Source organism: Mauremys mutica, chromosome 8 (assembly GCF_020497125.1).
Source record: "Mauremys mutica isolate MM-2020 ecotype Southern chromosome 8, ASM2049712v1, whole genome shotgun sequence".
NCBI classification, from domain to species: domain Eukaryota; kingdom Metazoa; phylum Chordata; order Testudines; family Geoemydidae; genus Mauremys; species Mauremys mutica.
The window spans coordinates 65,518,464-65,530,581 of record NC_059079.1 but is presented as its reverse complement, the minus strand read 5'-3'; the positions used below and the strand labels follow the sequence as shown (position 1 = coordinate 65,530,581).

The window sequence follows — 12,118 nt, the reverse complement described above, 5'->3', positions numbered from 1 at the left end:
CTGGTATGTGTACACGCTGTACAGAGTCATTTGAAAATTTTCCCTCAGCGGTACCCACATGGTGAACTGGTAACCAGAGTGCTTCACTATGAATCAGATATTTTCTGTGATCTCAATAAATTGCCACACCTTAAGTCACGGGCTGCATAGCAGGATCCAGGGAGGGAACAACAGAAGCCAGGGTGGCCATGTAAAGCTGTAGCTTTTTGAGATATCTGTTGAGTTGGGGTGCAGGTCTAAAATTAGACCTCCCTTAGCTTTCAGGATTAGAAATAAACAGGAATAGAACCCCTTCCCCCCAAGACACTGCAGCGCCTCCTCTGTGGTTCCAACTCAAAGGAGACAACCTACTGGATGAGGAAACCCTTGAGAGAGTGGTCCCTGAAGAGAGAGGGGGAGGGAGGGGTACAAAGAAATTGCACAGAACTTAAGACCCATTGGTCTGAAGTAGGCAGGGATCAAGCACTAAGAAGCTGTAAACTGGTATGGCATCCTTGAGCCACCCATCAAAATGCCTGTTTAGCAACCCCTGGGTGTCTAGATCACCCAGATCCGGTCCCTCAGGGCTTTGTATCCGGCCCCCGCCGCTCTCAGAAGCGGCCCCAAGGCGGGAGGGCAGAGGGCTCCGTGCGTTGCCCTTGCCTCCAGGCACTGCCCCCCTGCAGCTCCCATTGGCCGGGAACGGGGAACCACAGCCAATGGGAGCTTCAGGGGAGATACCTGGAGGCATGGCAAGGGCAGCACACACGAGCCCTCCGCTCCCCCTCCCCCAGGGGCCACAGAGCTTCCTGGAGCGGCACAGGGCTGGGAACAGGGCAGGCATTCAGGGAGCCTGCCTTGGCCCTCGTGTGCGCCACTGCCACCCTGGAGCCACTTGCCGGGCCAGAGCCCAAACCTCTCCTTCACTCTGCCCCCCAACTCCCTGCCCTCACCTCGCACCCCTCCTGCACCCCAACTCCCTGCCCTGAAGCCCCTGCTGCAGCTCCAACTCCCTGCCCTGAGCCCCCTCGTACACCCTGCATCTCTACCCCCTGCCCTGAGCTCCCTGTCGCACCCTGCACCCGTGCACCCCAACCCCCTGCCACACCCCGCACCCCTCCTGCACCCCAACTCCCTGCCCTGAGCCCCTTCCCAGTCTGCACCCATCCTGCACCCCTGCCCTGAGCCTCCTCCTGCACTCTGCACCACAACCCCCTTCCCTGAACCCCATCATACACTCCGTGCCCCTCCTCTGCCCCAATCCCTTGCCCTGAGCCCCTTCCTGCACACCGCATCCCCTCCCACACCCTGCACTCCCTCCCACACCCCAAACCCCTGCCCCTGCATACAATTTCCCCACCCAGATGTGGCCCTCACCCTAAAAAGTTTGACCACCCCAGTCTAGATGGAGCACGCATTGATGTAGAAGCCAAAGGACATAGCAGCTTGTGTCTATAACCTCTACTTTTCACTCTTTGCAGATCCTGATGAGCAGCGGCAGAGTAATGGTGGGTCTGCCGTGGGAGAAAGTTTCCTGGGTGGAGCAGGAGCATACAGTCCCAAAAACTTTAAAATAATTCCAGAATCTTTCCACTCATGGAGCTTAAAGTCTGTCTGCTCCAAAAAAGTGAGGACCCTTCAAAGGACATGTCTTGAATTGTTTGTTGGACCTCACGCAGAAACCCCAAGGACTGCAGGCAAGAGCTCCTGCGCATGGAAACTGCAAAAAAACCTTAACAGCCGAGTCTGTAACATTTAGTTCAATCTGCAGCAAACTTTAGTATGGATTTCCCCTCACCAACTAAAGAGAACATCTGTCTAGCATCCGCCTGCAACATGTCCTTAATCTTTAAGGAGAAGTCTCAAATGTTAAAATCATAATGTTCCAAAAGAGATTGTTGGTTAGCAGTCCTGAGTTGCAAAACCAACAGAAGCCCACAGCTCCTTGTGAACTGCCTCTGCCTTTCCTGGTATTAGGCCTAATACCAGACTGAGGACCAGGCAGCTCCTGGCAAGTAGACTCCCCATGCATCTGCAAGTACACAGAGAATGAACAACTTGTGTAGGACATAAAACCGAGGGGAAATCCCCACAGGTTCCAAAATGACCACTGAGCTAGTAGTGGGTCCCAGTGACTCCCTGGACAGATGCCCAATACCATTCCACCCAGAGGATCTCAAAAGCAACCCAGGGGAGTAACACCTATGTGAGGAATAGAGTGACTGGTTCCAAGGTTAGGAAAAGTAGGAGCCAGTCTCTCATTCAAAGGACAGCGAATCACCCTCTGCCGACCAAGTGGGATGCTGCCCGTGATGGTGTCCGAGACCAGTGCTGAGTTGGCAAAGAATGTAGAGAAGTCAACATTGCAGGTTTCCCCTTCGACGGTACCGATGGGAGTCCAAGGCACAGCAGGTTGTTGCAGTACCAAGTAATGCACCAATGATACTGGCACCCCTCCATCTGCCAGTACCAGGAGCGCTATCTCCTGCACTGCCACAGATACTGGTATCAAAAGGCTCAGCAGATCTCTCACTGGCACAACCACCTCTGGCCTGATCAATACCAAGATTGTCTTAGGTCACTGTGTGGTACTGCAGACGCAGAAGGGGCCCTTTGGGTCCTGGACTCGATGGTACCTGCCTTGGTGCCAGAGTCGATGGAAACTGGCACCATTATACCAGAGCAGAGGAATGCTTAGGTTTCAGCTGTACTCTACTCCCTATATTTAGAAGATTTGGTGCTGGCCATCTTCCTCTCTCAGTGGTCTTATGCCTCTTTTTAGGTACTGGGGAGGGTTAGCAGTGTCAGGTCTTGGGCACGATAGGAAGTGCACTCCTAACTGACACTGAAGCACTCAGTGCCGATTCAGGACGGCTAAACTCTAGCACAAAAGATACAGGGTTTGAACCCAGGTGACCGAGGCATCCTTAGTACTGAGAAATGGAAACCCCAAAACTGGGAACTGAAGGTTACCTTCCATTTCCACACTACGAAGTACTGATCAGCTACAAATCTAGAAAACTATTTGCTGTACAATGAATTTACAATGAGCACACAAAGCATTTGCTAGGGTGGTAGAATTGTTTGGCTGCCACCACAGGCAGTAAGAAGGAAGTGAGAGGTCTCTGAGATAGCTGGGCCCTTTATACCAGCATGTGATGGCAGGGGTGCTCAAGCCACCTTGACTGATACCACTGAGGGAAGAGTTTCCGATGACTGTGCATGGGACACATGCACTCCAAGTGATTGCATCTGTGCATTCCACTCTTGAACTACTCTGCACTCAGGTCACCCAAGTCCTTAGGAGAAATGAAGGTGGGAAACAAGGAATCTATAACATGTTTAAAATCCTGCATCTTTTAATAAATTAACAAAATTATGCATTTAAGGAAATAACATTTACCTTCAGCTTCAGAAATCTCTTCTGTTTTTGCTCCAAGTATATTAGCAGCAATATTCACCATATTTAGAATGGCATCTGAACAAAAACACGACTGATCAGAGAGGACATGACCAGAAATCCTCACAGAAATCTGTACTATTATCTACCCATTGATTTGCATAGACTAACTTTGGATCCATCAATTTTTTTTCCCAGTCCAAACAAGTAATCTATTCCCTCCTACTTCCTCCTTATTTGTCTCATCATAAAAAAAAATGGTTGGGTTTTCTGCTTGACAATTTCAAATATAGGTTTCTAGGTTATTTTGCAAAATTATGCCAAATCTTTACCAGTGGGGCTCTCAGTTAAAAGGTTTATCCTGGCTTCCAACCATATTTAAAATAGGAAGTTGTAAATATACATGTTTTACTTCAAGAATATATGTGAGCAGGAAAGGCAATTAAAATGTTTCCTAAACAACATGCTACTAACGTATTTCCTAAACAACATGGTGGTGGCAGTAAAGATCCTACTACATTCAGGCAAAATGTTCCTCTTCCATCTGAACTGAGAAACATAGTTGCTTTCATGGGAAAAGTGAAAAACAATCAAAGCTGGTGGAAGGTTCTAGATCTTTTTGTAGCTATTGATTCAATACAGGTCCACAATGGATAAGAAATCTACTATAGACTGCAGAAAAGTTCAGAGAAGTAGAATTCCAGGTAAGAGTTTTTGCTATATTAGTATTGAATTGGTTTTCTACTCTTGAATCTTGTGCTTCCAGCACAAGACAGGTGGAAATCCCTCTAGCACTCAAAAAAAATTCAGTCCTCTGAGTCAATGGTAGATTAAGCTCAACTGTCAATGCCTCTATGTCCTCTAGAATATTTTCAGCTCCTCGATGAGATAGGAGGAAAGAGTTCCCTCAGGTGAAAGCATAAATAAATGGCTCAAGTAAGCTAGAACCAAAAACTATTTCCTTTTTAACTCTGATTGCCTACCCATCCTATCAAGTGATATCTTTACAGAACCAGAATTACTGAAAAGTATTTGGGTTTTGGTAAGACTGATTAGACTAGTGCTTTTGCAGTCTAAAAAGCTCGAGAGCTACACTCCTGAACACCATGAATTTTATCTGTTCATCAAGGTTTTTATTCCAGGCTTACCATTGTAGTTGCTGAATGCCTTATAAGAGATCATAACCAACATAGGTCAGCTCAGATCTGAAATCTGAACCAGATTCCTTCCGGAAGGTAAAACAGAGGAAAGAGACAACTGAAGCTGCTCTGTCAATCTTCCAGATGATGAGAAGAGAAGGAGCAAGGGCACAAGAGCTACCTGCCCTGGTCAATATGGCCAGAGAGAATGCAAGACAGCTCTTATGATCATCCAAATCCCTAATCAAATTTCTGATGCTTCCCTCCTTACCCTTCATATAACTAGGGGGTTCTACTGTTACATAGATGATATTAGCCTCTCTACTTGAGATTAGAGATGGCATTGTACTAGATTGACTAAATGGAGGCCGCTTTTGTCACTCTTGCATTTGCCCAAGCACAAGCCTCACAAAGGTCCCCCCCCCCCCCCAAAAAAGAATGCAGATTATCCCAGGAGTACTGGTCAAATGGCAGTCTCAATAACAGACTACTAGCCAAGACGATGTAAGAGTTACTGAGTGCTTAATGGCTACATAGTCACTGGTTTCTAAACAGACTTTGGCATACTAAACACACTATAAAAACATATTTGACATCCATTAAAGAAAGTCACTGCACTTCTCACACCATCAAAGCTGTAGTTGTATTAAGTTACATACTATATATGCAAATACAGTTGTATCATATTTTAAAGTACTTTATCAAGACTATTCTGGGTATGGGTAGCTCAAGACTAACGATAAAGGATAAATGGGGCAGCGTCAGGAAAACTAACATGCTGCTTTTCGAGTTGAAAGCCCAACATTATTTGGCACTTTAACATTTATTAATAGACTGTTTGGGAATTTATTCCTTCCCACTAAGATATTGTGCAACATTCCTGGACATGACCTTTTTAAACTTAAGCCACAGCTATATTCTAGGAAAAACTGAAAGCAAGCATTACAAACTTGTATAGTGTGGGATTAAAAAATAAAAATGTTTGCCCATGCAGATACAAGACTACTAACCTGTGTGAGCACTAAGCAGAAGTAATATTCATTGTGCCTGCAGAAGCTAGATCACTAACTTTGATAGACAGGAACAAGCTCAACGAGGCAACAATTATTCTAGAAGGGTTGGATGACTGGTGCTATTATCTTAAAACAATGCGGCTGAAGTTGAGGACTCCAATTAAAACTGAAGTAGTGCCATGTCTAGTCACCTTAGTCCACTAAAACTCACTTATTTTCACAAGATTAGGTACAGTCACCCAGATTAAATGAAACTGGTTAAAGAGGAAGAATGTGAGAAGAAGTGCCTGAGCCATCAGCTCCCTCAAAAGCAGACTGGTTTAAGAACGGATAAAGAAGCTATGCTATGCATGTAAAGACTTTGGCTCAGAGACATATAGTGGTTCTCTATCCATTCCCTTTAGCCAGGTGCTCAGGCAACTCTATCCTCTTTAATAATCAAGGTTCTACTGCACTGTTAATAAAACAATTAAGACTTAAAAAAACACATTCAACTTTTCATTTATTTAGCTTAACATGCTTATTGCTCTGATGCTAAGAGAAAAGGACTGAGTAAAATTTTCAAAAATGCTTTAAGTATTTTAGGAGTTTAAGTCTTATTTACAAAAGAGACTTAGGCACTTCGTCTCAGTCTGCTACTAAGGCATTTATGAGTTTGAAAATTTTGCTCTAAATCTGAATTACAAAAGCATGATTTTTCCCATTATTTAATGAAATAAATGTGTCACAATAAAGTGGAATCTTACTTTCACATAAAATAAACCATTTTATTAGTAGACAGCATTATGAAAGTGTTCTGAGAAACATGCAATTATACTCACTAGTAGCAGAGCCAAGGAGATTTTTTGAAGATTTTTCTTCCCCTGTATTGTAATCCAATGGATAATCTGTTTAAAGAAAATATTGTTGCAACAGAAAGTTACATGCCTTATGAACAGTGAAAATACACCTCAAGGTCTAGTGTTTGAGTTATATGCAAAGAGTCTGACAAAGTAAAAAAACAAACACTTCAATTTACTGTAAATCAGAGTTAAAAGGACACTGATATTGTCAATGAGCCCACTGGAGTATCAGGTTGTAGGCACTGAAGCCAGGAGGAGTCTAGAATCTCAGATCTCTCCCCCCACTCCCTTAACCCAGGGAATAAAGGCACAGCAAACCACAAATCTGGTTAAAAAATGGGTTTCAACAAGACACGGGAAGCACAAAACATGGGCATCCCTTTCAGGGCTGACTGCAAGGCAAGAGATACACCTCTGGAAGTCTCTGCAAGCCTCAGGGCCTGAGACAGTGGACTCCGGGGACATGGGAGTAAGCTATTAGTGATTTACACTAAATCTTAAGCTAGGCTAAGGAAATGTCTATGCCTGAAGACACGACAGGATGAGTTCCATTATCTCTCTGCAGCAGCCAAAAAGGAACTGAGACAGTTGAGGGGTGCAGTCCCTTTATATAAACTACAAGGCAGTTCTGCAGGTTCAGAAGGAAGCTCTTGCAGGTAACTCCTATGAAGTAAGATGACTAGATTTTCAAAGTGAAAAACTTAAACATTTCTGATTGGGGAGGGGAGTGAAGAAGCCGGAGCTACTCCCTGAGTGTTTTGGAAGCTGGTATCTAGGAAGAGAAAGAGCATGCCCACACATTTCTATTTTCCTCAGCCAAGTAAAACTTCTTCCACACTTCTCTTTCCTTTAAGAATTAAAATGGGATGCTTCAGCACAAGGCTGAGTGAAAGAAGTCAATGTTTACTCCAAATACATTCTTGTTATTTTCCTTCACTGTATGTGCAGGGCCAGCTTTGTCTCTTCCTTCTCTCACCATTCTCTCTTATTTACGTTCCTGTGTCTTGCCTCCTTTCAAAACTTAGCTCACTTTTGTTCCCCTCTGTCCTGAAAGAAGCCAGGGCTTGCATCTGAAGCAGAGGTAATCAATTCAATTTATTCATAAATGATCTGGAGAAAGGGGTAAACAGTGAGGTGGCAAAGTTTGCAGATGATACTAAACTACTCAAGATAGTTAAGACCAAAGCAGATTGTGAAGAACTTCAAAAAGATCTCACAAAACTAAGTGATTGGGCAACAAAATGGCAAATGAAATTTAATGTGGATAAATGTAAAGTAATGCACATTGGAAAAAATAACCCCAACTATACATACAACATGATGGGGGCTAATTTAGCTACAACGAGTCAGGAAAAAGATCTTGGAGTTATCGTGGATAGTTCTCTGAAGATGGCCACGCAGTGTGCAGAGGCGGTCAAAAAAGCAAACAGGATGTTAGGAATCATTAAAAAGGGGATAGAGAATAAGACTGAGAATATATTATTGCCCTTATATAAATCCATGGTACGCCCACATCTCGAATACTGTGTACAGATGTGGTCTCCTCACCTCAAAAAAGATATTCTAGCACTAGAAAAGGTTCAGAAAAGAGCAACTAAAATGATTAGGGGTTTGGAGAGGGTCCCATACGAGGAAAGATTAAAGAGGCTAGGACTCTTCAGTTTGGAAAAGAGAAGACTAAGGGGGGACATGATAGAGGTATATAAAATCATGAGTGATGTTGAGAAAGTGGATAAGGAAAAGTTATTTACTTATTCCCATAATACAAGAACTAGGGGTCACCAAATGAAATTAATAGGCAGCAGGTTTAAAACAAATAAAAGGAAGTTCTTCTTCATGCAGCGCACAGTCAACTTGTGGAACTCCTTACCTGAGGAGGTTGTGAAGGCTAGGACTATAACAATGTTTAAAAGGGGACTGGATAAATTCATGGTGGCTAAGTCCATAAATGGCTATTAGCCAGGATGGGTAAGAATGGTGTCCCTAGCCTCTGTTCGTCAGAGGATGGAGATGGATGGCAGGAGAGAGATCACTTGATCATTGCCTGTTAGGTTCACTCCCTCAGGGGCACCTGGCATTGGCCACTGTCGGTAGACAGATACTGGGCTAGATGGACCTTTGGTCTGACCCGGTACGGCCTTTCTTATGTTCTTATGTTCTTATAAGTATGGTTGCCAGCTCAGAGTGCATTAGTAACCACCTGAAGTCAGAGCATGTCTGTCACCAAGTGAATCTATGTATGGATGAAGGATGGCTTGAGAATTCACAAAGGGAGAAGCATGCTCACAACATCCAAGGTAACAGGTCTGGGGAGGATGGCTGGAGGTGTATATATGCTCAGCCAGCCTACTGTAATTCTCACCAACTCAGACAGTAGTGCCCAGAAGTGAACAATCTGCAGAGGTTTATAATGAAGAACAGTAGGTTGTATAAGGCCTAATGGGATGTTCGAACAGGCCTTGAAAACGGGCACATTACTCAGATTCATAGACTAAGGCCGGAAGGGACCATCATATCACAAGCCACAGTACCTCACCCACTCACTCCTGTAACAGGCTTATAACCTCTAGCACATTCCTAATTTTCCGTCATATTTTACTACTTTAAGGATTATTTTAGTTCATCCTCATCCTCAACTTCAGAATAAAACATTCAACACAGCAGGGGAAAAATACTAGCGATCACCAAGTACAGAAGGTATGTTTGATGACTAACAAGCATCAGTTACTTCTGTTTGCTTACCATAGTCTTCATCAAACAGCTCTTGTCGTTCTGATTGGTATTGAGAGTCAGCAATTTCTTCATATTCTTCAACCATACTAGTGCCAAACACCCTATAAACATTTAATTAAAACTGAGTGCAAAAATCTAATTGCTGTACTTACTGCCATAAATATGTATTAAGTAAGCAATGCTTATCCTCTGTTAGCCAGACAGCAAACTGACACCTTCCATAAGCTGACCAAACTCCCTTCCTTTGAAACAAAGTCACTTCCAAAAAATAATTTGTTAGCACTCTGAGAGTATTGTATTTAGAACCAAATCCTGTCGCTAATTCCTCCAAAACATTTCCAAAAAATCCAGTCCCCCTGCTCAAATGACTTTTTAAAATTATTTATTCATAGTGGAACAGCTTCAACAGGAGACACTGAGGGAGCCCAATATCAGAATAACCCACAGCCCAGTGATTAGGACATGCACCTGAGAGATGGCAGATCCCAGTTCAAATCCCTTCTTCTCCATAGACAGACAGGGAACTTGAACCAGGGATCTCCCACATCCCAAATGAGTACCATAACTACTGGACTAAAAGTTTGAGGCAGTCCTCCTTACCGCTTCAGCTGTTTTGTGTAAGCTCACCTACACGGCCGAAGCTGGTAGGCAAGGGCTGAGCATTAACAACAGATTGGGCCCTGCAAGTGAGTGAAGTGGAGGGACAGCTATCTTTCCTTGGTCCATGCATTGTTTTAGGGGTTAAGACGTCTGTACGCCTGGTGTAGGACTGCAGAACAAACGATGAGAGGCATAAATATAGGCTTCTAGGGAACTTTTAATGCAAAAATTTAGGGACCAAGTAATTTTAAGTGCCTACAAGGTACAGGGGCAGCTGAATCGGGGGGTTGCGAATCTTAGTAGGGCCTGATTCTGGGATTTAGGTACCCAAGGTGGCCATTAGGCATTTAAGTCCTTTTATGAATCTAGCCCCTAATACTGGCCACTGTCAAAGACAGTATGATACTGGACTAGATGGAGCTCAGTAACTGCCAGACTAGATCAGACCTAAGGCCTTTCATAGTCCTTCCCCTCCTTGCTTACCCACTCACTTGTTTTATTGTATTGCACACCCCATCCTTTGTTCTGCCAATTATGTCAGCCTTGAATGCCTTTGTCCACTTCTACAAACATCTCTGCCTTCTCTCATGCTTCTACTTAATATGGAACACTTGAATTAGTCCATAACGCTACCTATTTTAAATAAAAAGCTTTCAGTGACTTGGCAGCATTACTATGCAGCAGCTAATCTATGTAACTTTTATAAGCAAACACTCTAATGAATTTCAAAAGGAATAAAGCTACTGAAAGCTCAAACTTGCGTTTTCCAGTTGTCACTAGAAAACATTAGCTACTTTTGCAGCACTGCAGTAAAGAAAACTTTCAGCTTAAGTGTTTCATTCTATATTACCTTATAAGGCTTAGAGGACAAAAGTGTTCTGATCCAAAATGTGATACCAACTCCACCTAAAGAATAAGAAGTATTCAAAATGGAAGACCAGGAAAGAACCATCAAGTTAAACCTCCATTCAACATATCCATACAGTTTTCAATCTGCAAGTTAGATTTATGTAAGTGATGTGCAGATTGCTCATTACAGAAAGGTTCTTGGAAAGCTTTATTCTTGCCATGCATTAACATGCGGAGCCACAGATTATACCCAAGCCCTATGCATTCAACATTCAGAAAGGAGGTTGCTAACCTTTATGTACTTGATGAACATCTGAAGCAAGAGAAAGGAAAAGAAAAAAAAAAGATGTCAGTACAAAGGCCATGCCACAGGCAACTAGAATTTTTTTTTTAAAATAAGTACTATCAAATGCACAAAGAAATAAGATGCAAAGGATAAAGCTGCAATACTACATCATTTGCTTTAGGTAAACCTAGATTTACTTTAGCCCTCAGTTTGCAGACAGAAAGGAATAACATGCACAGAAATCTTTGTTTCTATTAAATCGGAAGATACAGTCAGATTCCAAATTTTCTGTTAAAGCAGCTGAAGATCCAATGGGAAAGTTTTAGCCACTACTATATTTATAACATGCTAGCAAACTATATTCGATATTATAAAAGCCAATACATTCCAAGAACAATTAGTACTTTTAAGATTTCATGGGTTTTGGACCATAATATTTAAGGCAGAACAATATATACAAGAGATTTTAAAAAAATCTATAGCATCTAGCACACTTTTGGTACTTTACTAACAGATAAAGTCACAGTTCTGGCTATACTGATTAGGCTATTAATTAAGCCAGCAGGCAGAGCAAATAGTCTTTATCTTGTCATTTTACAGACTCATGCAAGATTTTTTGGGGGTGTAATTATGCAATTAACAGTTGAAGAGTAAAAGATTTGGATAGTTATTATCATAGATTACAAGTTAAATCACTCCCACATTATTAGGAAAATAGATTGCTTAATTTTAATGGTACAAGCCAATTTTTACAGAAATTCAGCGATTTCAAGTGATTGCATTTCCTTGGATGGTGCCAAAGTTTAACTTTTGTAAAAAATTTAATAGTATTGTGATAGAATTTTAAAAAAGGTATAAAGTAAATTACCATGATAACATTAAAAAGATGTACTACATCTTTAACCAACTAGAATCTAAAACACAGGTTCAAAGGAGAGAGAGAGAGAATGCTAAATGAAGGCTAGTATGCTTCGAATTATTTTTTTAAGAGGGATGCGGGAGAATAGCAAATCAAAATCCACACTGTTTCCATTCAAGTTGTGTTACTCCAGAAACCACTGCAGTACAAGTAAAAAAAAAAAAATCAAATGAAAATAGAAAGCTGTCCTCAGATTTAATGTTTATTTATGGCATTGTTACATGCTCACTTTTATTAGTGAAAACAAATATTAAGCATGCCAATGCATCAAATAATGTTGTTTTGGATGCTCAGATGAGATGTTAACTAGAGAAAAAAAATTGTTCAAAAATAAATCAAAAAGCAAGTATTTGGAAGC

The 12,118-nt window shown here is 42.2% G+C and overlaps 1 protein-coding gene across 3 annotated transcripts in view; it reads right to left on the bottom strand.

Annotated features, from left to right (window-relative positions):
- Positions 1–12,118, bottom strand: part of SUCO (SUN domain containing ossification factor) — a 96,624-nt gene that overhangs the window by 19,007 nt on the left and 65,499 nt on the right. For all 3 annotated transcript variants that reach the window (XM_045027956.1, XM_045027955.1, XM_045027957.1), the window contains 5 exons: positions 10,848–10,868; positions 10,557–10,612; positions 9,116–9,207; positions 6,353–6,418; positions 3,383–3,457 (listed from right to left, as the gene is read on the bottom strand). In XM_045027956.1, coding sequence (XP_044883891.1) covers positions 3,383–3,457; positions 6,353–6,418; positions 9,116–9,207; positions 10,557–10,612; positions 10,848–10,868 — 310 coding nt within the window. The remainder of the gene's footprint in view (positions 1–3,382; positions 3,458–6,352; positions 6,419–9,115; positions 9,208–10,556; positions 10,613–10,847; positions 10,869–12,118) is intronic.